Here is a 24,580-nt window from a genome sequence, read left to right as displayed (position 1 = left end):
TTGGGCATCTCCCCGGGGATGGGGCAAGGCCAGGCAGGGCCGTGGGCCCACGGGTGGGCCCGGCTCAGCAGGGCCCATGGCCGGGGCAGGGCTGTGGGGAGGCCTCAGGGCCCGGGACCGTGCTGGGTGCCCTCCTAGAGCACACCCTCCACGCTGGTTATGGCCTGAAAGAAACCGATTTGTGCCCTCCCAGACCAGTCCACGGTGGAAACCAGAACCCAGCGAGTGGGGGAGACTGAGGGATCCACGTCAAAGGCATGTCCACGCTGCGGGTCAAACCAGCAGCGCAGGTGCTCCCATAGTGATCTTGATATTCTTGGGCTCTGCGGGGAGTTGTAACGTGTTTTCCCTGCTACGTAATTTTTTATGTTACCTGGTGCTGTTATAAAATAACATAAGTATTTGAGACGTGTAGAGTAACGCAACACAAAATATTGGCAAAATACTGCAAATGGCTTAGTTTAAAAAAACTCCAACTAAAGAAATATTAAAATGCCTATTTTTCCGCAAGATAGGCAGAAAATTACCTTCTTCATTAACACTCCCTGATGATTATTTTTTCTTTATATGGTGAGTAGGGAAGTAGAAAGCTAAGTTAGTATTAAAACAGAAAGAAAATAGGATGTTAATGAGGATTTGATCAACAGGTTAATTCCCCCCCCGCAGTATCCCAATTTGGCTGTGCATTGCTTTTCACTGCTCATTCCCTATGAATCCTTACAGTTGTATCTCATGAATATAGAAATGCATAATAAAAAGCAATTAAATGCAAACATGTTTCAAATATCATTACAAGAAATCAGAAAAGCTGTAATTCACTTCATTTGCTATTGATAAACAATATTTGAAAAGAAAAATGGGAGATGATAGTGAATTTATCAACACTTCTTATTTTTACTGATTGTCCATAAAGTTTTGCAAGTAAAATTTCAGGCAGCAGTGTAGACATGTTTTCTATGTTGAGCTGAAACAGAGAAGCAAAATGGCCCTTTCTGAAACTTAAAATGACATAGATTTCAACAAGTTTATTGCAGAGCAAAGAATAGCAGATTTCCGCCAATGAAATGATGTGTCGGATCAGGTAGTGACAAGCCTGGCACACAATCTTGTCTGCTGTCAAACTAATGATAACTGAGATTGTGGACAGAAAATCAAGTTGGAGAGGCAGTGGATAGTCTGCAATATTGGTTAGGACAAGGTAATCAAGCTATAAAATAGGTGGGAGAAGAGTGGGGACAGGAAAACAAAAACAAACCAACCAGTTAATTTTAATATCTTGGATAACCCTGGGATTTTTTTTTTTTCCTTTTTGCTTATCTTACTTGAAAAATGAAAACAATATGAATCTTGGAACTCCAGGTGTAGTTTATCTTTTCTTTTACACTTTTCAGTGATTTTTTTTTTTTTTTTTTTTTTTTTTTTGCTTTTAATTATCTACATGTACTGCTTCACCTGTCATTTATTTGGTCAGTGCCTGATGAAATGAAGCTGCTGTATGTTGGGAAGGGTTTCTTGGAGTTGCCTGATGTTAGCACATGAATTACACCTTTCCAGATTAAAAAAGAAAATTGCTAGAGAATATGCTGTTGCTAATTCAGTAGGGTATCATTGCTAATGGTAGGTGCCTCCCTGTACCTTTGGGAACTGTCACTGCTACTATGCTTTTGTTTTTAATTCATCAGTATAAATGTTTTACTAGATAAGTATTAGTTTACTACTAGTAATAGTAGTTTTCTATTAATATTTTTAATCTTCCTAAATTCAATATCATTGCTGCATTTCATGATACGGTTTTAATGCCATATACTGTATGAACAAAATGTTAAACAGTGCACTTTTAATCTGATGGTAATGTAAACCAGACAAAAGGACAGAGCTGCTTAAATGAGATTTCTTATGCCTGTCTTTCCTAGTATGAATTTGTGTTAGGTTTGTAATCATTTTGTTGAAACCTTCAGGATGAAGGGACCTATTGCTGTTTATTTTGCTAGTATTACTCTTTTCCATCCCTCTTTGCTTTTGTTTTCTCTGGTGAAGTCTCTTTGTCGTTAGCTGCCACCATCCATAAGTTTTCCCAGAAACCAATTCTGAGCAGAAACTAATCTATTGGTGTTTTACAGCTTCCCATGGAGCTTTAGGACTTTTCAGTCTCATTGCTTATGCTACGGTTAATCTACACTGCATGTGTTTTATTTTTCAGGAAACTGAAGCAGCAGTGCAGGCTAAACAGCCGAATGTGGAAGAGGTTTTGTCTAAAGGGTGTCATTTATATAAGGAAAAACCAGCCACTCATCCAGTAAAGGTAATGAAGCAACCTTTAGCAATATCCATTACTGTGTAATGGGTTATGCTTCCCCTGTTGTACACTTGTCCTTGATGTGCTCTGTTTAAAATCAATGAAAGAACTTGGCAAATGGCATTTGTTCTGTTGTGTGACGGCATAGCCAGGAAAAATGTAATGTTCCCAGCTAGAAATTTTTTGCATATTGTGATGGGAATATTGTTTCTGACATTAAGGTTGTTCTACCTCCTCAAGAGTAATCCACATTGAAAGCAAATGTAATTTTTGGTGCCTAATTAATGGCATCATATAACATGCTTTTAAACTCCCTTATTTTGAATTTTGCTTTCAGAAATTTTGTTGATTAAAAAAAATGAACATGTTTTCTAGAAAAGGTAAGAGTCAAGTCATAAAGAGGGCCCTTTGCCCTAAAATTTTGTCATGGTGAAGGAAAGAAGACATGGCAATATAGAGCTTTCCCACTCAGTTTGTCTGCTAAAATTCATGTAGAATGATTGACTTGATTCTGTTTTGGAGCAGAGGATACATTGTTAAGAAGGCTAATGCCTCTCAACACTTCTCTTTTAGAAAAAATGTACTATAGAATCCTTCTCCCCAGCAGAGAAACCAGTTTGAAGGGGATACTTTACACTCGGTTTCCTAAAGACTATGTAGACCTTCATTGAGACTAGAGTATCATTTTCTGTCTTGTAGAATCTTGCAGCAGAAAATAATCAGCCAGAAGCCTCCCATGTGTGGTACAGCTACTTTTGGAGTGGGAGACCAAACTAGTAAGGTCACTACCATATCGACCAGAGCTTGATCTGGTTTCTGGTTTTATAACTGCCAATAAAGTATCTGTGAACATGATGATTAAGAGTTCCCAGAAACTGTTATAGTGGCTTATTGACTACACTAAGTATCTATTGCAATTGCTTCTGGCTGGGCAGAGGTAGTAAACTTTGTATTTGGAGCTTTTCCAAACCTACAGGACTCAATAACCTCATTTTACAGAAGAAGGTTTCCTCACAAAGTTAGACTGTCTATAGGTGACCTCTACAGTGAATTTCTTGTTTTTCCATCTCTGTTTAGTCACTATACTTGGAGTATTATTGTCCTACTTTTACAAAATTTCCTTTAAATTACTTATAAATCCCACCAGCAGATCCCCATTCACAGGAGCACATGAATGCGCTTATCTCCAGTTCAGAAATTAATACATTTGTAAGAATGATTTGGTTTCTTTTCTTCTTTCCTGAATAGAAATCCTTAAGAGTTATTTTCGCCTTTGGTATCTATGCTTTCTTTTAATGATCAGTTCTCTTAAACAGTGATAAAACACTAAAAGAGGTAACTCAAGGTGACTTAAAAGTAGCGTGATAATGAGAGTGAGCAGAAACAAAGCTTTTGACTCTGTGTTGGGCATTTTCCTTGGCTAATATGGTGCTATTTTTGTTGGGAACTGAAAGATGTCATCTGCACTCTGAATGGATGATGGAACAAAAATCACTTGCGATAACTGCATTTACTTATTTCGTATGACTTCAGCTGTAGTCTTAGGAGAATCTTACTCCACATTTTAACAAGCAAAGTACTTGAAACAACAAAAAAACTAGAGGTTTTGGCTTGCTTTCTAAATTTTTGTTATTGCTTATAAAGAATTGCAGAATGAATGCTGGCATTTTCAAGGAGAAGAACTAGTACTTGTTTTATATACCACTGACAGAAGTATAAATGGTGTGAAATGATTCTGTTTAGGCCAAACTTCTGACATAGAAGTGTACTCTGTGTCTATTTCTTTTAAGTGTTCACATCAAAGACACTGAAAACTGCCAATTTCTACCAGATTTACTGGAACAAGATAACTCTTGAAATAAAGATTATGATATTCAATGAGTTGTAGTTTTGACAATGACATTATAAAGTGTGTCTGTGAGGAAATTAGTAACTACTTGTGGAATAGTGAGTATTTAATTTCTAGTCCCTCTTTAATTGCATTTTACCTTTTTCATTACATTCTGTAGTTCAGTTAATTTCTGGTTCAGTGTCTGTCTTGTACAATAAGTCATAAACCAGTGAATATATACTGTCAGGACTGTTGAATTGCTTTCTTGATGATGTAGGTTTCCTTAAGCTTTCACCCATTTATACTGCGTTGGTCTTCTGTCATTGTTCTTCATGAGTAACTTCCAGCAATGTCTGCTATTTATATGTTCCAATATAGACTTTTCAGCAAATGTCAAAATCATTTTCTACAGAAAAGGTATTTGGTGGACGCAGAAATAATTCATACTCAGATTAAGGTGTTTTTGAAAAGATATTAGCGAGGTTGCAAAGTTAAGCACTCAAAATGTTAGAAAATTCTTGAATTAATGCTGCTGTGGTGGCCTTGGTTTAGGCTGAACTCTGCCTAATTCAGTACAAGATATTGACAGCACTCACAGTGTGAGCAGCAATTCAATACTTAGACTCATACTCCTTGTTTAGTTTGTGGCACAGAAAAAAAGATAAAATTACATGGCCTCTTTAAAAGCATTAATTACTTGCATAGCATTGCGTGACAACTTTGTAGATTATTTAGTTCTCTAAGGCATCTTTGGTTTAGCTTCCTTTTTTTCCCTCTGATTTCCTTAATTCACCACAAATCTTCCCATTTTTTTCAATAAGTGAAGTAGAGGTTCTATAGACTCATTCACACCGCAAGCCTCTCCTGTGCTGAAAAACAGTACGTGTCAGAGAATTAAAGATACTGGTGCAATTATGTTCATTGTATCTGAATTAATGTTCATAGTTGACGTTAGTCTGGCATTTCCTAATGTTTAGCTGTTTATCTTTCCAACCTTTATAATGTACTCCCATTATGGTGTTTTGAATGTAAATTAATTCCCATGGATTTATATTGACACATACTTAATCTTATCTCATAGTTATGTCACTGAAATAAGTATATTTTCACACCTTCACTAAGCATACTAAAAGTGCTGATGTTGGAATTTTGCAATGCAGGACTGTAAAAATATTTTTGTTGGCAAATGAAATCCTAGTATATGCTGATTCAAGAGTCAAGAATAGGATGAGACGTGTGATCCTTTAAGCACTAGCACTTTAATAATCAGACCTATTCACTTTTATAAAATGGATTTCATGCTTTTGAAAAGCATTTCTGTAAAGCTTTTGTGAGTGGGGGAAGGAGAGGTTACTGCTGGTGACAGTGGCAATAGAAAGAACGTAAGCCCCAATCTCATGATTAACAGCACTTAAACAGAACAGTTTATTTGGGAAAGGATTCTGTGGCAGTGGAAGAGCTGTAGTTTCCTTGCCACAGCACTCAATTTGTCCTTTCCCATGTTGGGTGGGAGAGTGAGTAATGAGGAAGTCATTTTCATTGTCCTCAGTCTTGCTTTTAAAAGACGACACCATTTCTCTCTCTAAATACTCCTCTCTAGTTTTAGTGCTGTCAGTGAGATTAGTTCATGTATGAATGTTAACCTCACTTACACTGCACCGGTGCTGACATTTAAAGAAAATCATTAAATCAATGAAAGTGTTCCTCAATGCAACATATTTCGATGTTCATACTTGTCACCAAAGCTCTGGCACTGCAATTACAGCAAAATTGCTGTGCTCAAAGAAGTTAACATTTTAATGCATGCATGCTAATTTATGGCAGATGCAGGATTGGCTCAAACCATAACTCTGATAGAAGAGTTTAGAACTAGCTACTCTCTTATTAGCGGTGTAGATGTTGCCTCAGACAACTCTCTCTAATGTCTGTGGTGGGCATGTTTTATATTTTGTCATTGCTGGAAAGAAATCTCTGGCTCACATCCACATGAATGATTAAGCAGCTATTCATAGTGAGGACCAATATTATATTTATAACATCCATATCTCCTTCCTTAGCTCCCGTAAATATATTGTAAAATGAAGCCAGACTTTGATAGTGTAATCTCTCCAGCTTTTGTTTTTAAGGGCTGTCTGCATTCTCTGCTACTATTGAATTAATAGATATTGGAGCAGTCCTTTACATTTTAAGCTCTGGAAGTACGTTCTTGGGCTACAACAGCAGAAAAAAAAGGAACTTTAAAATCTGACATAAAATGTGTTCAAAATGTGTATTTCTGTGTGTCCATAATCCACAGAGAAATAAAACATATGTATAATTGTGAATTGTAATATAACAAGTTGCATTTATCATGCATACCTGAATGCTTTTTCTGCCTAGTCCTCATAGTGTATTATCAAAGAGAATCTCTGATATTTCTGACTTCTGATTTTATTTTTAATGCAGTTTTTAAGCTGCTCTTAAAGATAAAAACTTGTTTTATTCCCTAATGCAGAATTGTATCCTTTTTCTCCTGCCCTATCAACAAGCATTTACACTAAAAGCTGTCCTGAGTTTATACCAGGTAATATTCTGGCCTCCGTTGGTGACAGATAGAAAAGAGCTTTGCAGATTTAGAGTGTTTATGGCAAAGCTTAAGGCAAATTCTAGAAACGCTCCCCTGACACATCAGAATATGAAATTGTGCTACCTCAGTGTCTATGTGTGTGTGTGAGTGTACACACAGCAATTTAATGTGTATTGTTCCTTATCCCTCTTCTATTGACCCCTGTCGTCTTAGACTCTAGGTAATTAAAGTACCCTTCTTAATAGGCATCCTGTTTCCATCACAGCTGGATTGTGATTTAGACTATATATCTAATCGTGAATTGGACGCGAGAATACTAAAAGCATTCCTGAGTGGCATTGGTGCACTGTGCTGCTTTTTGTAGCAGACAATCAGGGAGCAGCTTAAAAAAAGAAATACAGTCTTCATTTTAAGAGTTTAGAGATGCCAGCATAGAATTAGCAATGCTTCATCCTTCTTTACAGTCCTTAGAGAAAGGAAGAAAGAGGGGTAGAAACAACATTTTCAAGTCTAAATGCCTCTCAGGGTTATCTGAGGACAGATGTAATTCATACTCCAGACTTTCACTTAGGTTTTGTTTAAAAGTAACAGTTCAGCCATTACTGGTCAGGACTGCATGCCCACACACTGAAGTTTGTGACTCCCTGAAGACTCCTAAGGCCTTCTTTTTACCTTTTTTTTTTTTTATATTATTTTTTAATAGGCGGAAGAATGTGTTCTGCATTTGATATTACAAATCACAGAGGTTTTCTTGACAAGTTTTTTTTAATACATAATTCCCCTTTCTATTTGAATTGAAAAAATTAGCATCTCAGGTTCGTGGTGATAAAAACCCCCACCTCTCTACAGTATGTTAAAAACAAAAGTCATCTTGTGTTCCCCAAAAGGGTGTAAAGTCCTGTCGACCGGGGAGCAGGGCAAGCCAGTGCTTACCCCAGGAAGCAGTGGGGTCTCCCCGCTGGGCTGCAGGACAGGGTCTCACCAGCCAGGGCCCCTCCTGCTGCCCCCAGCCAAGAAGCAGGGCAGGCTGGGGGGCTGTCCCTGGCTGGGGGGCAGGATCAGGCCCTGCAAGGGGAACCAGAGACAGACACAGCCCCGGGGGCTGCGGCAGGGCCATGGGGATGGGAACGGGCTGAGATTGGTCCAGGAATCAATCCGTGGTCGTGGTTGTGGTCAGGCAGCTGCGCTGGCTCTAAGTTGGCCCTGAGCTTCAGCAGCCAAACTTCGAAGAGGAAAGATGCTTTCAGGACCCTGACACCATGAAGCTGTTTTGCAGCCCAGCTGGGAAGGATTTTACACATTCGTCTCTCCTGTTTGTGAAAATTAATTGCTGTTTCTACCTTTCTGGTTTTGGTTTGGGGTTTTTTTTGTGTTTTTTTTTATTCAGCTGGTCCATCAGATGGAGAAAAAAAAGTTTAATTTATTTTACATTTATTTACATTAATTTACGTATTATAAATTTAATATATTTTTTATTTTTTTATTGTAGAAAAAATTAGAAGACTTGAATGCTGACTGGAAGGCAATAATCCACTTAATTCATCAACTAAAGGAAAAGCCAGCATTAGGAGCGTTTGGCCCTTTCTCTTCGGGTCTCTGTAAGTGCTTCAGTATATACATATTTTGAAATTAATTAGAAATCACACAGCTAAAATGAAAATGGCTGGAGACCATCTAAATTTGTTCTGCATCCTTACAAATTTCAGCTTTAGCTTGTAAATGGGAGGTGTGCTAGTGTGGCATTCAACTTGGCTTTTTATCGTTTCCTTTCTATTTTGTGTAATGTGTCCCAGAAGACAAATTAGGTTATGGATTTGATGAAAAGATTGCAGCATGCTTTTTAAATTATTACTGTTTCAAAATCTTGTTTCTTTATTCTATGAAGAGATGAGATGAGATTTTGACTTTCTACATATATTCATGGAGGAAATACTGTGAAGGGATAAGAATTATTTAAATTAAAAGATAATAATGTTACAGGTCGAGTGGTTGTAAATTGGTCACAGAATGAAATTCTGAAATTACTTTTTATGATAGGGCAATGAACTGAGACTATTTCAAGACAAAGCTTGTTTATGCATAGAAAAGGTTGTATGACAACATGGTAAGAGTGATTCTGCAGTTAAACATTAAGTCTGTGATATATATCTCTGGGTGTCTTGAGTTCATGAATCCACAACAAGAGACTTGATCTCCATTTAATTTAAATTATTTGGACTATATTTGTATTAGGTTCTTCTCATATCTCTTTGCACCTGCTGGTTCCCTGCAAGGATTACAAGCTCATTTTTATCTCCTTGATAAATGGATTTTATTTCCCACTGCTTTCCTTTGAAATGTAGTGATTAAGCATGGGTGGAAAAGAAATATATAATGGAAGCACTGGGTTAAATCTCAGTTTCTAAAGTCTCAAAGATTCTTTACGTGATATTGAACTATCTATCTCAGTTGCTTGGATGAAGAATGTTACTCACCCATACAATTTGGAAAGCTGCTCATCAGATGTGGGAGTAGAAAGAAATCCCCCCCCCGCCCCTGCCCCTGGCACGTGTCAGATTTGCTGTAACTCAGGCTACGATACAGCTACAGTAGTCACCTGGGATTTGATTACTTGTTGGATGTTGATGCCTCTTGCTTTTAACATGTTTTAATGGGTAGCATACAAGAAAAGCTGAAATTGGAGAATTCTCTACCTTCTGCTAGTGACTGTCTAGGACAGCAAAGCAGAAAAATCTGTTTTCAGAGAAGTAAATAATTGTACTATATAGGCAGAATCCAGAATATTCAGTACCAGAAGAAAGTCCAACTTCTGTCAGAATAGCATGTATCAATTCAAGCAAAGCAGATGTCTTGCTTATGATGTGTTGAATCTTACTAAATAGGAACTATCATTTAGTTTTAGTCATTTAGAACTGCTGTGGTTCCAGTGGCAATCATTTCAGTTTTCTAAAAAGGGCTAAATACCACTAGTGTTTTTTAAAACTTGTAGTACAGCAGTATCCCTGCTTTACAAGATTTTGTTCTAAGGCATGCTATAGGATTTCATCTAATGACACGAGGGAACTGAAGGAGATGCGTAATCATTTTTTGCTGTGCTGGGTCACTAAACTTGCTGTGTCAGTTTTGCATGTCAGCAGGTTATGTCAGATTCCAGGGGGAGGGAGTGTTGGTGACTTGCGTATTTGCTGTTACAAAGGAAATTGTAATAATGGAACAAGAGAGAGAACACACAGTAGTAGTGCAATAATAGATTCCTATATTAACTCATCTTTAGCTGAAGAATTGCAGAATTACTCATTTACCTTAATTCAAAATGTAGGCTCTAACTACTAACATTTCTGAGACTCAGCAAATGGAATTATACGTGCAGAAAATGAAAGCACTGGTGTTCTGTAAAGGATTAAATAGGAAGTAAGATGGATTTCCTTTCTATTGCCAAGAACACTTCAAATTTGAACCTGTGCTTGTAACACTAATTTATAATTTTTCTTTATTCGAGTCAGTTTACTGCAATCACATCATTATAGATGTATCACAATAGAACTGTAGAGTTCAGAAGGGACCTGGGGAGACATCTATTCCTTTTGCTCAAAGACCAGTCAATTAGCACAGGTTGCTCAGGGTCATGTCCAGTCAGGTTTTGAGTATCTCCAAGGACGGAAACTCCATAACCTCTCCAGGTAACCTGTTCCAGTGTTGCTGAACCACTCTCACAGTAAAGAAAGTTTCTTCTTATATTTAAATGGAATTTCTAGTATTTGAATTTTTGCATGGTGCCTCTCATCCTATCACTGGGCATCACTGAAGAGAGTCTGGCTCTGTCTTCTTTATTCCACCAATCGGATATTTATACACATGGATATGATCCCCCTGAGCCTTCTCTTCTCCAGGCTGAGACAACAGGTTTTCTGGAAAGGTAGAAAGTGGTATGTGTTACTAAAGTATTTTGTTAAAAAAAAAAAAAACAAAACAGAGGGGGAGGGGGGAAAGATTGTCATGGGTTTTCTCATGCTATACTATAAGTTCTGTAGTAATTTTAGCCACTTAAGTTGTAGACATTTTTATGGACTTGCTTGTTCTGTGCTGCTGATTCTCATGAACCATGAACTGGTGTGCAGAGAGACTCAAACTGGCTATGGGAGAGCTAGCTTTAACTACGCCTCCCAAAAACTAAACAACCTCATTAAAGGTCATTTTTAAAGAAAGATGCACAAAATTATTTTGGAAGGGCTCTGTGAAGCAATGGCAGTATCTCCTGTTGGTAATTATTCACTTCCTGATTCTATAGAGACTTTTGTGGACATCAGAATTTAATAATGTTGACATCTGTGTTTGAGACCAGGGAATGAAGATGTAATTGGCTAATCTCTACTGCCCTGTCAGGTATCATTTGGTCTAGTCTGGCTATAAGAACTCAGCCAGAGGGTCTTACTAAATATACCATCTGGTGGCTGTTACAGAGGTAAAGGACCCTGTTTATAATTATTTCTAGGTCTGTGTATTATAGTTTCTTTGGCACTAAAAAAAAGTCCTTAATATCCTACCAGTCCAGTGTGCCCTCGGGCATAGTGAACAAGAACTGCTTTTCCAGCTCGAAGAATGTACTTAGCTGAAGGGTATGTCAAAAACTTAGCAAAGATTGACTTCCAAGACAAGATGATTCAGGAAGGAAATCACACTTGCTATCTGTACTTGACATGATAACATGAAATTGTGTGAATGTCTCTATCCAAATACCTTGATGCCTTCCTTAGCCAGCAGTTTGAAAACATTTTAAGCAGAGAGAAATGCAGTTCTGGAATGTGCTTTTACAGGAGGGACAGGTTTTAATAGTATTGTTAGCACTCCTATGACTTCTTTTGTACTGAAGTGCTACCACTGGGTTTACTTAATAAGTTAGGTAAAGTTAAGTAGTGCTTTGTAAACCCCTGTGAATGCATTGTGGGTGGGAGGCATTCCTGACTTTGGTCCCCAGAAAGACATTTTCCATCATTTGCCTTCACTCAAATAAGAAGTTAGAGGAAAATTTTGGCCACTTTCATTTAGAGCTCTACTTGAAAATACAATTTCTTAAAAAGGATATGTATTTATTTTCAATCATGCTATACCTGAAGTTAGTAAAACTTTAAAAAATAACTGCAAATGAATACAGTTGAAAATACTTTGTCAATTAATTTTACATTTTGCATGTACAGCTAATAAAACTGTGAGCAGTACATTATACTGGTACTCTTGCAGTTTAACTTATTTAGTGAACAGTACTTTGTGTACAATCAATTTCATTTTTTTCCCCTGAATTTTTACATGTTTTTGTATTTTTGTATGAAATGTCTACTCAAGTGAAACAGAAAAATGTTTGACTGTGAAATGAAGAAAAAAGTAGAGAGAGCTAGTGTCAATTACAATGATGAAATTACTTCTCAAAATTAAGTAGAATTTGTCCCTTTAAACTTTACAAGTTATCAGTTTTATTTTGGAGCATTGTTATAGCAGGTCTAAAAAAAGATAAAAAAATAATTGGTTTTGTTTTACAAATTGTAGCAGAGTTAGAGATGCATTTGAGAGAAAGGCTTTATATGCATTGTTAGTTATTGTATATTTAATACAAAGAATTTGAAGAAAGGTAATACTATATCACCAGAACTTATAACACTACCCATTAGATTTAGGTGTCTTTCCTTGAATGCATACAATCAAAGCTCTTCTGTGCTTTCAGTATAATTTGCTTTGGGAGTAGGAGTCAGAGACTGCAGGCATGGAGCCACAGACTGGGCTTCCACGTACAGGGGAAGAAGGCAGCTTTTCAGGATTTAGAATGAATAAGGGAGAATAGGAGAGGAGTGATGTATCAAGCTGAGTCCATTAGAAGCAAGTTGTAACATGAGGATTGTGAACTGCAGTAACTTCACCAGCTGATTTAACCAAAAGAGAACTCATTGCTTATTAGCCCATATATTCAGCTGGGGCATAGAAGAAAAATTCACAGAGGTCACCTCCAGAGTTTATAACACCTTGAGTTTTGGGGTTTGAATTGAGAGAGCGATATTTGTGAATCTGGGGAAACTAGTGACAACAGAATTTCATTTGCTTGTCCTTTGGTATTTTAGTTGAAGGAGTGCATCCTAAGGTACATCTCCTTTTGTTTGGGAAAGCTTAGTTTGGCTCTTATTTCTCCGTGAAACAAGTCCCCACCTGGACTAGGCATGCTGCTTTGTTCTAGGCCTGTAAGAACTTATAAAACAGTTCTTGAAAAATACCACGGATGTTACTCTACGAGTATATGTACTGCTGTGGCTTAATACAGCTGAAATTCATATGCACTGCTTGGAATGTAATATAACATAAGAAACATGTACTGGGGCTACTAAAAATATACAATTCCTGAGACTGTAGGTTTTTGAGGAAAATTAGCAGCAAACAAAAGCATGTGTGTGAAAATACATACCTCGATGAAATAACATAAGGTTTAAAACTAAAATCCAGTGACCTCAGAAGCTGAAAGTGCTTCTGTAGTGCTAGTGTCTGTATTTTACGCATCTGGAATTTTCTTCTATTTTCATATTAAATGCATAGTTGAGTGATCTATTATTCTATATTGGTTAGTTCTGAGATAGATGTACCGACTAAGCATAACAGTATCATGCATTATGAAGACTGCCCTGTTAAATCTCTGATATGATATTTGGTTTAATATTTTCAGTGGGGATGAAGCATTCTTTGTTTTTGAAACTATAACTGTCAAAATATATTCATTCCATGAATTTTCAGAGCTGGATGATGTAATGTCCCACTGCCTCTTTAAAAACAAACAAACCATTTGTTTTTAAGAGATATTCAAGAGACAATGACAAAAACTTAAGAAACAAAATGACAACAACTAGCTTTGGGCAAAAACGCACAATAGATGCTATGTTCTTTTTTGTAGTATTTCATAGCTAATGTGCTCTGAAGCAGTCATTGTTTATATGTTATGCACAGTGCTTGAGTGAACACCACATATGCTGTAGTTCAGCACTGTGTTTCTCAGAATTTCCAAATGCTAGTCTTAAAAATCCTTGTGCATTTCATTATATGCACCTGAAAAGATAACAATATGGGTATTCAGGGGGTAAATTAAAAACAAATGAACAAATCAGATATTAGAATGTGTGTATTGTTTATAGCAGCTGGCATAGTATAATTGAGACCAGGAATACTCAAAATAATTCCTTGGGGAAGACTCAACAATCTAGGGATCTGTGCATCTACAGCGTTTTCAATACTAATGCAAACGTGTTGATAATTAAATAAACATTGCACACAACTTTCACCATTTAAAAGAACTGTGTTATCAGCTATTAAAATGCTTGTGTGGGGAACATGGTAGATATTTAATTTTGCAGAACCTTTCTCCACAGAGTTGAACAGCTAAAAATCCACAGCATGCATCTGTTGTGACAAGTAGTTCTACACTGAATTAGAAGGCAACGCTACTGCCAGTAGTGCGTTTTAGTTAACATTAGTTTTAGGGCACCAGTAAAGAGACCTCTAGTATGAGAGTTGTAATAGAGAGAAATATTATTTCCAATAATGGCCATGTCTCGAATTGTGTAGTTTCTGATACTTGTGCATGTGGAATCTAGAGGAAATATCTGTTTTTAATATTAGTTATAATTAAGTTTAACTCTATGAAAAGTTTTACTAAAACAAAATGCAAGAGAGAAAATGAACAGGGAACAATGCAGTAGGGAAGTATCATAGAGAATACCTTGACTTCTTGAATCAGTGTTGCGCAGTAAGAGTAGGCTCTTCCTTGAGTCAGCTGGCCTAGCAAAGGTTGCTGATTCTCTTATAAAGTAGAATAGTAGAGGAATAGATTGTTGTCTTTACCTTTTCTTTTGGTTGCTTTTAGATGAAGGAATGAACAATGGTTTCTAAAAATAATTTAAATTTTCTTGGTTTTGAGTCATTTTACTTTACAGGTTTCTATGGTAAAGAGGTTTGCAGATGCCAGCCTGAGTTGGCCCTCTTATGTGCACGTTGCCATATATCTATTTTCCCCATTGTGTTCAGGAAAGAAGTTGCCTGATTATTCCATCTGATTTTCATTAAGAAGCTTTTTCGCTTCTAACACATGTGCCACATCTAACAAATAACAATATGGCACAAAACTGAATCTGTTACCATTTGATTGGAGATTTTTCGAGGTCAGGACCCAGTTTCACAAGCAGTTCTATTTTTCAATACAGCTGACATCAGACACAAGCTGAAGACAAACTTGTCTAATAAAGCTTTCAGATTCAATTTTCTCTCTGCATATAGCTTCAGGAATCTCTGGAGGTCATTCACAGCATGTGCTGCAACACCAACAGGGAGAAGTAATGAAAAGAGTCTAGATAAAAAGCTGACACTATGCCTTCAGAGCTGCATGAATAAAAACATAATAAGCAAGTTTATAAATGCAAATCTCTATGATTCTCAGAATTTCATCTTGATCTTTACAGCATATCTTGATGTGAGGATTTGTTTCTGGATTATCTGACAGGTGAAAAATACATGCGAAATATACATAAGCCACAAAAGGCCGATTTAAGTCAAAAGAAAGGTTACACCTTTATATTAAACATCCTATTTCAGGGGTCTCACAGTAGGTTACTCTTTGAAAGTATCTGTAATAAACAGGTGTGACAGTGCAGTTTACAAAGGGAATGTGGACTTTAACTTTGATTTTTCAGGGCTCAGTTGAGTAAATAAAACTCACTCTGGGTTACTACACAGAATTTTTATTATACTCATACCTGTGATGAAATGTAAATCAGAAAGTGAAAACAGGACTTGGCTGCTTTGCTGTTATTAAAGACAATATGGAATCTAGGTCTACTTTTTCTATTCTATAACAAGTTGCTGAAAGTGCAGCTGTCAAGATTTGTGATGTAAATAAGATTCATGCTATCATCAGTCTTTCAAAGGACCCCATTCTCCTATTCCATTTTTAAAATACGATCTGGTATTTTCTTTTGAGGAGCAGGCTTTGCAGCTTGTTTTCTTTCATTTAATTTCTTGATCAATAGTTAGTAGCAGCAGAATATACAGGATTCATTTTGATTAAATCCCATGAAATGTAAATGATAGCATGCTGTAGAATTCATCAGACTATTATTGATAACCTATACCAGGTGAGAGCACAGAAGTTAGTTATGGTTATGGTCGGTCTTTTCTACATGCCTCATGTAACATGGCTCAGGAAGGAATTAAATGAATGTTTATTTTTCTCTAGACCTATATTCAGCATGCAGTGCAGAATCCAATGTTAGTAATTTTCAAGAAATGTGGCAACAACACAATTGCATCATTTTTAATAAACAGACAGAATCAAGAATTTGAATTAGTTCATTCTGGATGATATGGAAAAAAAAGGTTTCTCATTAGAGTTCCTAGCAAAAAATTATGCATAATAAAATGGTAGTTGATACTCTTTTTCAGCTTTTGTACCTCAGTTTCTAGCTTTACATCACACATTTTTTTTCTATGCTTTAAACCCACTCTCTCTCCCTTCTTTTTGTTACTTGAATTACTATAATATCTGACTATCCAGATAGCATTGGCTTGCAAATAGAAGTAATCTCTCTTTTCCGTTTCCTTTTATATAGTAATTAGGTCTATTGGCAACTACATTGTGTGAAAATCTCTTGTAATTTGCTAGAATAATAGAAAGTGATAGGTCATGCTGCACACAGTCCTCTTGACCTGTGTGCTGTTCTTTGTTGACTTGTCTTTTTAAAAAAGCAAAGCAAGCTGGCTTTTCCTTCTGAAAGGAGCAGCGCTCAGTGCCATCCTGGCCATATCCTACTGAGAAATGCAATGTCTTTTTGACATCTTTCCGAATATTTCTGTGGTGAGTGGAGCTGCCACAGAGTTAAGTCTGCTCTACAGAGAAACAGCCAGCCAAAGAGTGTGAGCAAGTGCGACCACAGATCATAAGCAGAGTGGAAGCCACAGGGAATGAGGAGCAATGCTCATAACTCCTTCTAATGAATGTTTCTGCTCTAGTCAGAGGGCATGAGGTGGTGAAAGACAGACAGACTTGTTCCTTAAACTGTAGAAGGCTAAAATGAGGAAAAGACGGCAAATGAAAACCTCTTCTACTCCAGCTAGAAAACTCTGTAGTCTTGTTTATATGAAGCTTGTCACTGAAATATCAGACTGCTGTCTTTGGTTGTATAAGTGTGGAGCAGCAGGGAACATGGTGATGGAGATGTGCAGGTAGAGATTTGCATTACTGATATTTCCTTCAACAACAGATTGGTGCTCAGAAGACACTCAAGTTCCCAAAGGCAGTTCTTCCTAAGGTGATGCTAAAATAGCTGGAAGAGCAATGGAGGTTAGTTTGACCTGAAAAGTAAGCATTATATGTGTTTACATGAGAAAGCTTGACAAGTGTTTCACACAGTAGTATGAGGCAAGATATTTTAACATTTCTGATGAAAGAATAGAAGGTGCTTGCAGTGATTTGAGGAATTACTTTGTCAAAAACAAAGTAACAGTGATGATGTTGCCTTCTCTAGCTTTGAACAACTCTCTTTAATTCTGCAGAATTTTTCTCTCCAAGAGTAAGGGTAGACTTGGAAATTTTTGCATGAATACTGTAATGCTGTTAAATTAGCTAATAACTGAACTCTGATTATTAGAAGCTTCTTCAAACCTGTTCTGATTTCTTTTTTTTAAAGTACATGGTACCTAAAATTCCACTGGCTCCTTGGTATTCTGTATCTGTGTACAAATTTTTACTCTTTTTTCTTCAGAGTTCCCCTTGGCCAGGATAGTAATTTATGCCTGTTAAATCAATTTGTAGATCTTACAAAATTAGAAGAGGTGATTTTCATAAGACTGTAAAAGTTGGAGCTGCTGGCAATATACGTTTTTCCCCTATATCAAAGAAATAGCTGCCAAAAATTCAGTTACATGCCAATAGCAGTACATTGGAAATGTAAATTGTTGTCATATAGATTGACGTCCAATTGAAAGCTGCATACTAAATAAAGGAACTTGTTACTTCTACCGACAAAAGGAATACTAAGAGGTGCTTGCATCATTTGTGACAGATGTTGTCACAACGTTTTTTATACGGCAAGTATGTGACAGAATTTGATGGAACACCACAACTGCTTTAGTATAAAACATTCATTTTCATGAAATCCTTTTGTAACAACTGCAACACCTGCTTACTCAAAAAAGACTCCTGTCCTTTGGGAAAAAAAAAAAAAAGCTTTCTGTAGGGGTACAAATAAAAACAACAACAGAAAAGAAGCTGTTTTCAAAAAAATAATGTTTGAGTCCTTGAGCTGAAACTCTTCAGGCTGCCCAGAATTGATTGTGTGTGTTTCTAGATGTTGGAAAACTTAATTAGGGATGCAGGAATCAATTACTGAAAACACTTGGAGTGGGGGTAGAGGGAATAAATACAAAATTGAAATTTTATTTCATTATTAAAATATGAATTTAAATAACAGCAAAAGTCATATTATTAGATCACTTTCAAAAATAAAATTGCTGATTGACAGTGTCTTAATGTTGTCCCACAAACGGGGTCCGTCTACCTGGTGCGCAAGCCAATAGCACACAGAGTCGAGGTATTTTCAAACTGATTTCATTGATACGCATGAATGGGTGCCTGTCTCAAGACAGCACCCCCTTGTCTCAAAAATCTTCACATTTATACACTTAATTAATACATATTCATTGTTATTTTCCATAAGGATTGGTTCTTTCTTCTTCGCCCCTCATGTAAATTAGTGTGCAGACTCTGTCTTCTTCCTTCATTGTCTTCTTTTGAGTAGGTGGTATCATTTGAGGAGGTCATCAATGAGTCAGTGGTCGTGATTTCCCCCTGTAGGAATTACCTTTTGCCTACTTCTTCCCTAATCTTGGCAGTTCTGAGCAGTTCTTCAAGGTTTATTGACCAGAGCACAATCGATTACCTTTTCTGACATAAACATAAAGCACCATTGTCTAGTAGTTAGTTCCTAAACCCTAAATGATGTCTAGTTATTGTTTCCCTATTTTAAACATTAACTGATGGGGGCTGTACAAAGGACTTTAGCAGCTCCCTGGTTATTTCAATCATATTATACATATTAATTGATAACATTAATATTAGCAAAGAGACTCCTTGTGTTGATTCTGCCCACTACTTCAAGAGATCCCAAAACAGGCTGGAACATTTTTCTCAACACTACCTTTAGTTCAACATTTTTAAGAGCCAACCAGGTAATTTTATCCTTAAAAACCCAAACACATAAGTAGTCTTCATATGGCAAATAGCAGCCCCATTGACTGTACTTTTGCATATGCAGATTATTACTATGTTTTATAGAAAAATTAGTTTTAAATTGGTTGTTAGTATCATGGATCTCCTTGGGATTCAAGGTGTTACTGCAGTATAAAGTTTGTACCCTTTCTGTTCCCCAAAAGACTGACTCCCTTGATATAATGCCTTCTTAAGGTTTCCTTTCAAAGTTCTCATGAAAAAGGTTAAAATGTTTATGCCTATAAAAAAGAGAAATCTTTATTTCATGATTGATTAAGAAAAAAGCCCATGTATCTTCCTGAAACATGAAAACTAATATGCATTGAATCCTCTTGACTGTTTTCTTTGTTGTCAAATATAAAACTCTTTATCGGAGAGATGAAAATATTTGTAACAGGCCACCATGAATAAATGTGTATCACAATTGAGTCAAAAGTTTGTATTTACCTTATGAAGAAAATAAGATTTTTGTCCAAAATTTCCATGTGATAATCCACATGATAAATATACAAATCATACAATATACAGTATGACTTCACCTTATTTTATGCAAACCAGTATATGCAGTCTGAGGCTCTGTAACCTCTCTAGCTAGACATGTGAAATCTTCCACATGGAATAATACACCAAATGAGAAACTAAATTAGCAGAAGAAGATTTGAGTTGCATCCATAACAAGAAATAATAATTTGTAGGTATTACCTGTTCATTTTAATTGAGACAGTCTCAGTTCCCTACTTTGAGAAGTTTTTCTTCTTTGCCTTTTAAAACATATGTCAGAAGAGCCTAAGGGAAGACTCAAATCAGTAATGACAATAGAGGATACAGGGCACAGGCAAGGCAGAAAGAAATTGTTTCTCTCACCTGTGGGTTTCCTAGCGCTCCATATCACAGTTAAGAAATAAGACAATATTGTTTTGGGGGGAAAAAATTTTTGCTTTTGTTACAATAAATAAGATATATTAGCCTTAACATACGTTCAGTTTATTTCATTCCAGTATCTCAGCACTTGAATCAACTTCTGCATTTGTAAAAAAAACCACTAGCAGTATCAAAAAATGGTTATTTTTGCTGTAGCAGAAATATTGGTGGCAGTATTGCAGATAGTTGTTCAGCTAACCTTTAAACTACAAACAGAAAGAAGTAGCAAACACAATCATGTTTTATATACAGTTTACATAAACAAGAAAGTTTATTTATAGAAGAGGGAGATTTTTGAATCTTAACCATTAAATTGAATGTACTGGGTTTCGTTTTTTTAGTTTGTGGTTTGTCATGTGCCCCCCCCCCCCCCCCGACTATTTTTAAAGTATTATCTTAATATCGTAACAAGTATCCGGTGATGACACTATATAATTTCAGAATATTGTTTTCACCTCACTTTTTAAGTATGTGTTGATAATTAAATTAGCCTTTGTATTGTAATCAGTGATTCTGCTATAAATTGAATCTAGAACCACCATGTAGCCAATATATGAAAGGTTCTTGTGATGATACCTTTTTTTAATTTCAGTGTCAGTTTAATTCTTACACTCGCTAAAAGTGATCCATTCATACCCTAGGCTCTTGCTTTTCCATTTTTAGTGGGCCCATCAATCATGTTGAATTTTGCCTAAGGAAAGGTTCACAGGGAATACCATGACAATGCTGTATTACTAAAAGGAGACTGAACTTTGAAGCAGTTTATCTTTCAGAAAGGTTTGAACAGAACAATAGGTCCAAGCAGAGCAAGAGTTATTAATGCTACCTCAGTTTACAGACATATGTTACAGTGTTCAATTGGTTTTATACTACCTGCCCCTGCTCGAGTCATAGTCTAACTAGGATAGAGTACTACAGATTTAAAGCTTTTTCCACCACACGTAGAGCAGTCAGTTGAATATTTACATACACTGTGCCAGGATTATTTCTGTGTATTTTCAGTCTTAGCTGCTTCACTGCCAAAGCATTCTCTGTCCTCACATTGTTTCCCATTTGGCTTTTAGAGAGCATTTGGAACTGAGAATATAGCTTTACAGGACCGCAGAATGGTTGAGGTTGGAAGGGAGCTCTGGAGGTCATCTGGTCCAACCCCTCTGCTCAGGCAGGGTGACCTAGAGGAGGCTGCCCAGGATCGTGTGCAGGTGCCTTTGGAGTATCTCCAAGGATGGAGACTCCACAACCTCTCTGGGCAACCTGTTGCAGGGCTCAGTCACCCTCACAGTCAAAAAGTGTTTCCTGATATTCAGAGGGAACCTCCTGTGGTTCCATTTGTGCCCAGTGACTCTTGTCTTGTCACACGGCACCACTGGAAAGAGGCTGGCTCCGTCTTCTTTGTGCCCTCCGTTCAGACATTTGTACACGTTGATGAGTTCCCCCGTAAATATTCTCTTTTCTAGGCTAAACAGACCCTGTTCTCTCAGGCTTTCCTTGTATGAGAGATGCTTCAGTCCCTTAGTCATCATTGTGGCCCTTCACTGGTCCCTGACCAGTAGCTCTATAGCTGTCTTGTACTCGGGAGCCTAGAACTGGATACAGTATTCCATGTGCTGAGTAGAGGGGAAGGCTCACTCTCTCCACCTTGTTGGCGACAATTCTCCTAATGCAGCCTGGGATGCCGTTAACCTTTGCCGCAAGGGCACATTGTTGGCTCATGTTCAACTTGGTGTCCACTGGGACCCCCAGGTCCTTTTCTGCCAAGATGCTTTCCAGATGGTTGGCCCCCAGCCTGTACTGCTACATGGGGTTGTTCCTCCCCAGATGCAGGACGTTGCACTTCCCTTTTTGAACTTTGCGAGATACCTGCCAGCCCATCTCTCCAGCCTGTCAAGGTCCCGCTGAATGGCAGCACAACCCTCTCTTGGTGTGTCAGCTACTCCTCCAAGCTTTGTGTCATCTGCAAACTTGCTGAGGGGACGCTCTGTCCCATTATTTCAGATCCTTAGGGAAGATGTTAAATAAGATTGGACACTGTATTGACCCCTGGGGAACAGCACTAGTTACTGGCCTCCAACTAGACTTTGTGCCACTAATCTCTGCCCTGTGGGCCCAGGGGTTCAGCCAGCTTTCAATCCACCTCACTGTCTGCTCATCCAGCCCATACTTCTTCAGCTTCTCTATGAGAATCTTATGGGAGACAGTGTTGAAAGTCTTACTGAAGTCAAGGCAGACGATATCCACTGTTCTGCCCCCATCTGCCAAGCCAGACGTTTCATTGTGGAAGGTGATCAGTTTGGTCAAGCATAACTTTCCCTTGGTGAATCCATGCTGACCATTCCTGAATAACTTTTTGTGCTTCCTGTACCTTGAAATGATTCCCAGGTTTAGCTGCTCCACCACTTTCCCAGGATTCCAGGTGAGGCTGATTGGCTTGTGGTTTCCTGGGTCCACTGCATTGTCCTTCTTCATGATAGAAGTGACATTTGCTTTCCTCCTGTCTTCGGGCAATTCTCCCAATTGCCATGATCCATCAAAGTGTTTAGAAAGCGGCTTTACAATGACATCTGCCAGCTCCCCTAGCACTCACGAGTGCATTCCATCAGGGCCCATGGACTTATGGATGTCCAGTTTGCTGAAGTATTCTTCAACCTGATTCCCTTCTACAAAGGGTAAGTTTTAAAAACTTTTAAGTTCTGTACATGGAAATTATCTTGAAGTGCCTCCTGTGAGGGAAGTATTCTCATCAAATAAACCATTAACATTCCACTTTTAAATATCTTGCATACAGAGAAAGTATTTGCAGAAGCTCTTCTCAACAACAGGTCATAATCTTAACTTTGCTACGCAGCATTAAGTTAACTTCACCTTAATGTTATTTACATTACGATGTGTGCAAGCCCACTTATATGATTTCTATCACTGAAGTTCTTAGTGTTTGGTAGAGTCTACCTATTTTTCTGACAGACAGTGACATATGTTCTTATTCCCATTGCAATCCAGTGTCTGTAAAAGCAAGAGCTTTTCTTTACACTGAGTGAAAGACATATCTAAACATCTTTCTGTTGTGTTTGGAGAAATTTGGAAAAAATGCATTGTACAATAAACAGCTTAGTCACACTCCTACGTATGAAAAGGAGGACAGCAAGAAAATTCTACCAGATCTCTTCTATGACAGAGAAAAATAAGCCTGAGAAAGCTGACACTTAACTTTTTACTATAAATTTAAAGTTATGATGCTATTTATTAATCTAATAATAGTAACATATTAGAAACCATAACTTTTATGGTTATTTTTCAAATACAGCAGTACACATTTTGTAAATATTTTTCTTTTCTTCTAACAGCTTTTAACCTTGACTTTCTACTTTCTTTTGAATCTCTAAGAATTATGAGGTCTTTAGTTTTGGTCCCTCTCTTCATCTCACTGCACAGCCTATTTTAGATCTAAACTTTAACTAATAATCCCATAAACTATCAGCTTCTTTTTTAACCTGTATTAATCTAAATTATATATAATCCGTAATGACATGTTAGGAATCATTAAGAGCTTCTTGTATATAAAGGACGTCTAGGTACTTAACTTGTATTTTAAATTGATGACAATAGCACATAATGTGAATGTTCTCTAAGTGTTCGTGAAATCAAGTACTAGCTGTTACCCATTTATAGTCTATAAAAATTACTATCTATGAAATATCCATGATACAGTTACTAAGTCATTTTTTCTAGGAATTTTTTTTACTAAATACTCAAGTTGAAGACAATCAGACGTTGGTCAATCTAACATTGGTGTTTTATTCAAACAGAAAAAGACTCACTTTGAAACATGGGGGGTTTTTGTCTTTAAAAGCTGATTAAAATGTTAAGAAAACGTTAGCTTAGAGATACAATGCTCTAAGGAAGCATATTTTCCATGTTTAGAGCCGTGGGTGGAATTTTGTTGGCAATAATTTTTTGAGTAACATAAAGACCTTATTCTGACTTCAGGTCACCAGAAAAACCCCATCCCTGCTTTCAAATCTCAAAGTTGGGGGGTTTTATTGGTAATAAATTGATATTATTTATTTTAGTTAATCAGAGCTGCGTTGCCCACTGTAATTCTATTACTTTCCTTTCAGAACTCCTTTGTGACCCAGAACACCTGGCAGGTGGCTGTAGCCCCCTCTGCAAAAAGTGTTACTGGCAGTAAGCACCTTGCATGGAAGGATTGTACTGCATGGGAGAACTTAATGTACTCTTAACTTTATTTCCTTAACTTTGAAGGACAGAGAGAGATGACACTATTCATTTATCACTGGGACAAGTCGAAGGAATAAATCAGTCTCAGAACCATCTTCGCAGGTCTCTCTCAGGGAAGCCTGCTTGGAGTTTAAGAACATGGCATGGATGCTCGAACCCTGTAGAAAATCAGTTGCAATGACACAGCATAAGAAAAAAAATCAAAGGAAAAAGTGCACTTTAGTAGGTGATAGATCTTCACCTGTGTGCTATTGCGGATCCTAGTTGTTCCCAATCAAATTCACAAGGCTGAAGTGCTGGTAAGATGACACTGAGGCTTCCCGTGAAATAAGCAAAAGCTGCCTGGTGTGCCACCTCCAAATCAGTGGACTGCTGGTTTGCCCACAGGAGGAATGCTCGTTTGGTCTATCACTAGAGAAGGCAACGTTGCTTGTGTTAAAATAA

At 37.3% G+C, this 24,580-nt stretch overlaps 1 protein-coding gene across 21 annotated transcripts in view; it reads left to right on the top strand.

Moving 5' to 3' along the window:
• Positions 1-24,580, top strand: part of DMD (dystrophin) — a 1,308,223-nt gene that overhangs the window by 922,199 nt on the left and 361,444 nt on the right. For all 21 annotated transcript variants that reach the window (XM_069784897.1, XM_069784898.1, XM_069784912.1 and 18 more), the window contains 2 exons: positions 2,201-2,302; positions 8,183-8,291. In XM_069784897.1, coding sequence (XP_069640998.1) covers positions 2,201-2,302; positions 8,183-8,291 — 211 coding nt within the window. The remainder of the gene's footprint in view (positions 1-2,200; positions 2,303-8,182; positions 8,292-24,580) is intronic.

Source organism: Haliaeetus albicilla, chromosome 6, assembly GCF_947461875.1.
Source record: "Haliaeetus albicilla chromosome 6, bHalAlb1.1, whole genome shotgun sequence".
In the NCBI taxonomy this organism is placed as follows: domain Eukaryota; kingdom Metazoa; phylum Chordata; class Aves; order Accipitriformes; family Accipitridae; genus Haliaeetus; species Haliaeetus albicilla.
This window is presented reverse-complemented; position numbering and strand designations above follow the sequence as displayed.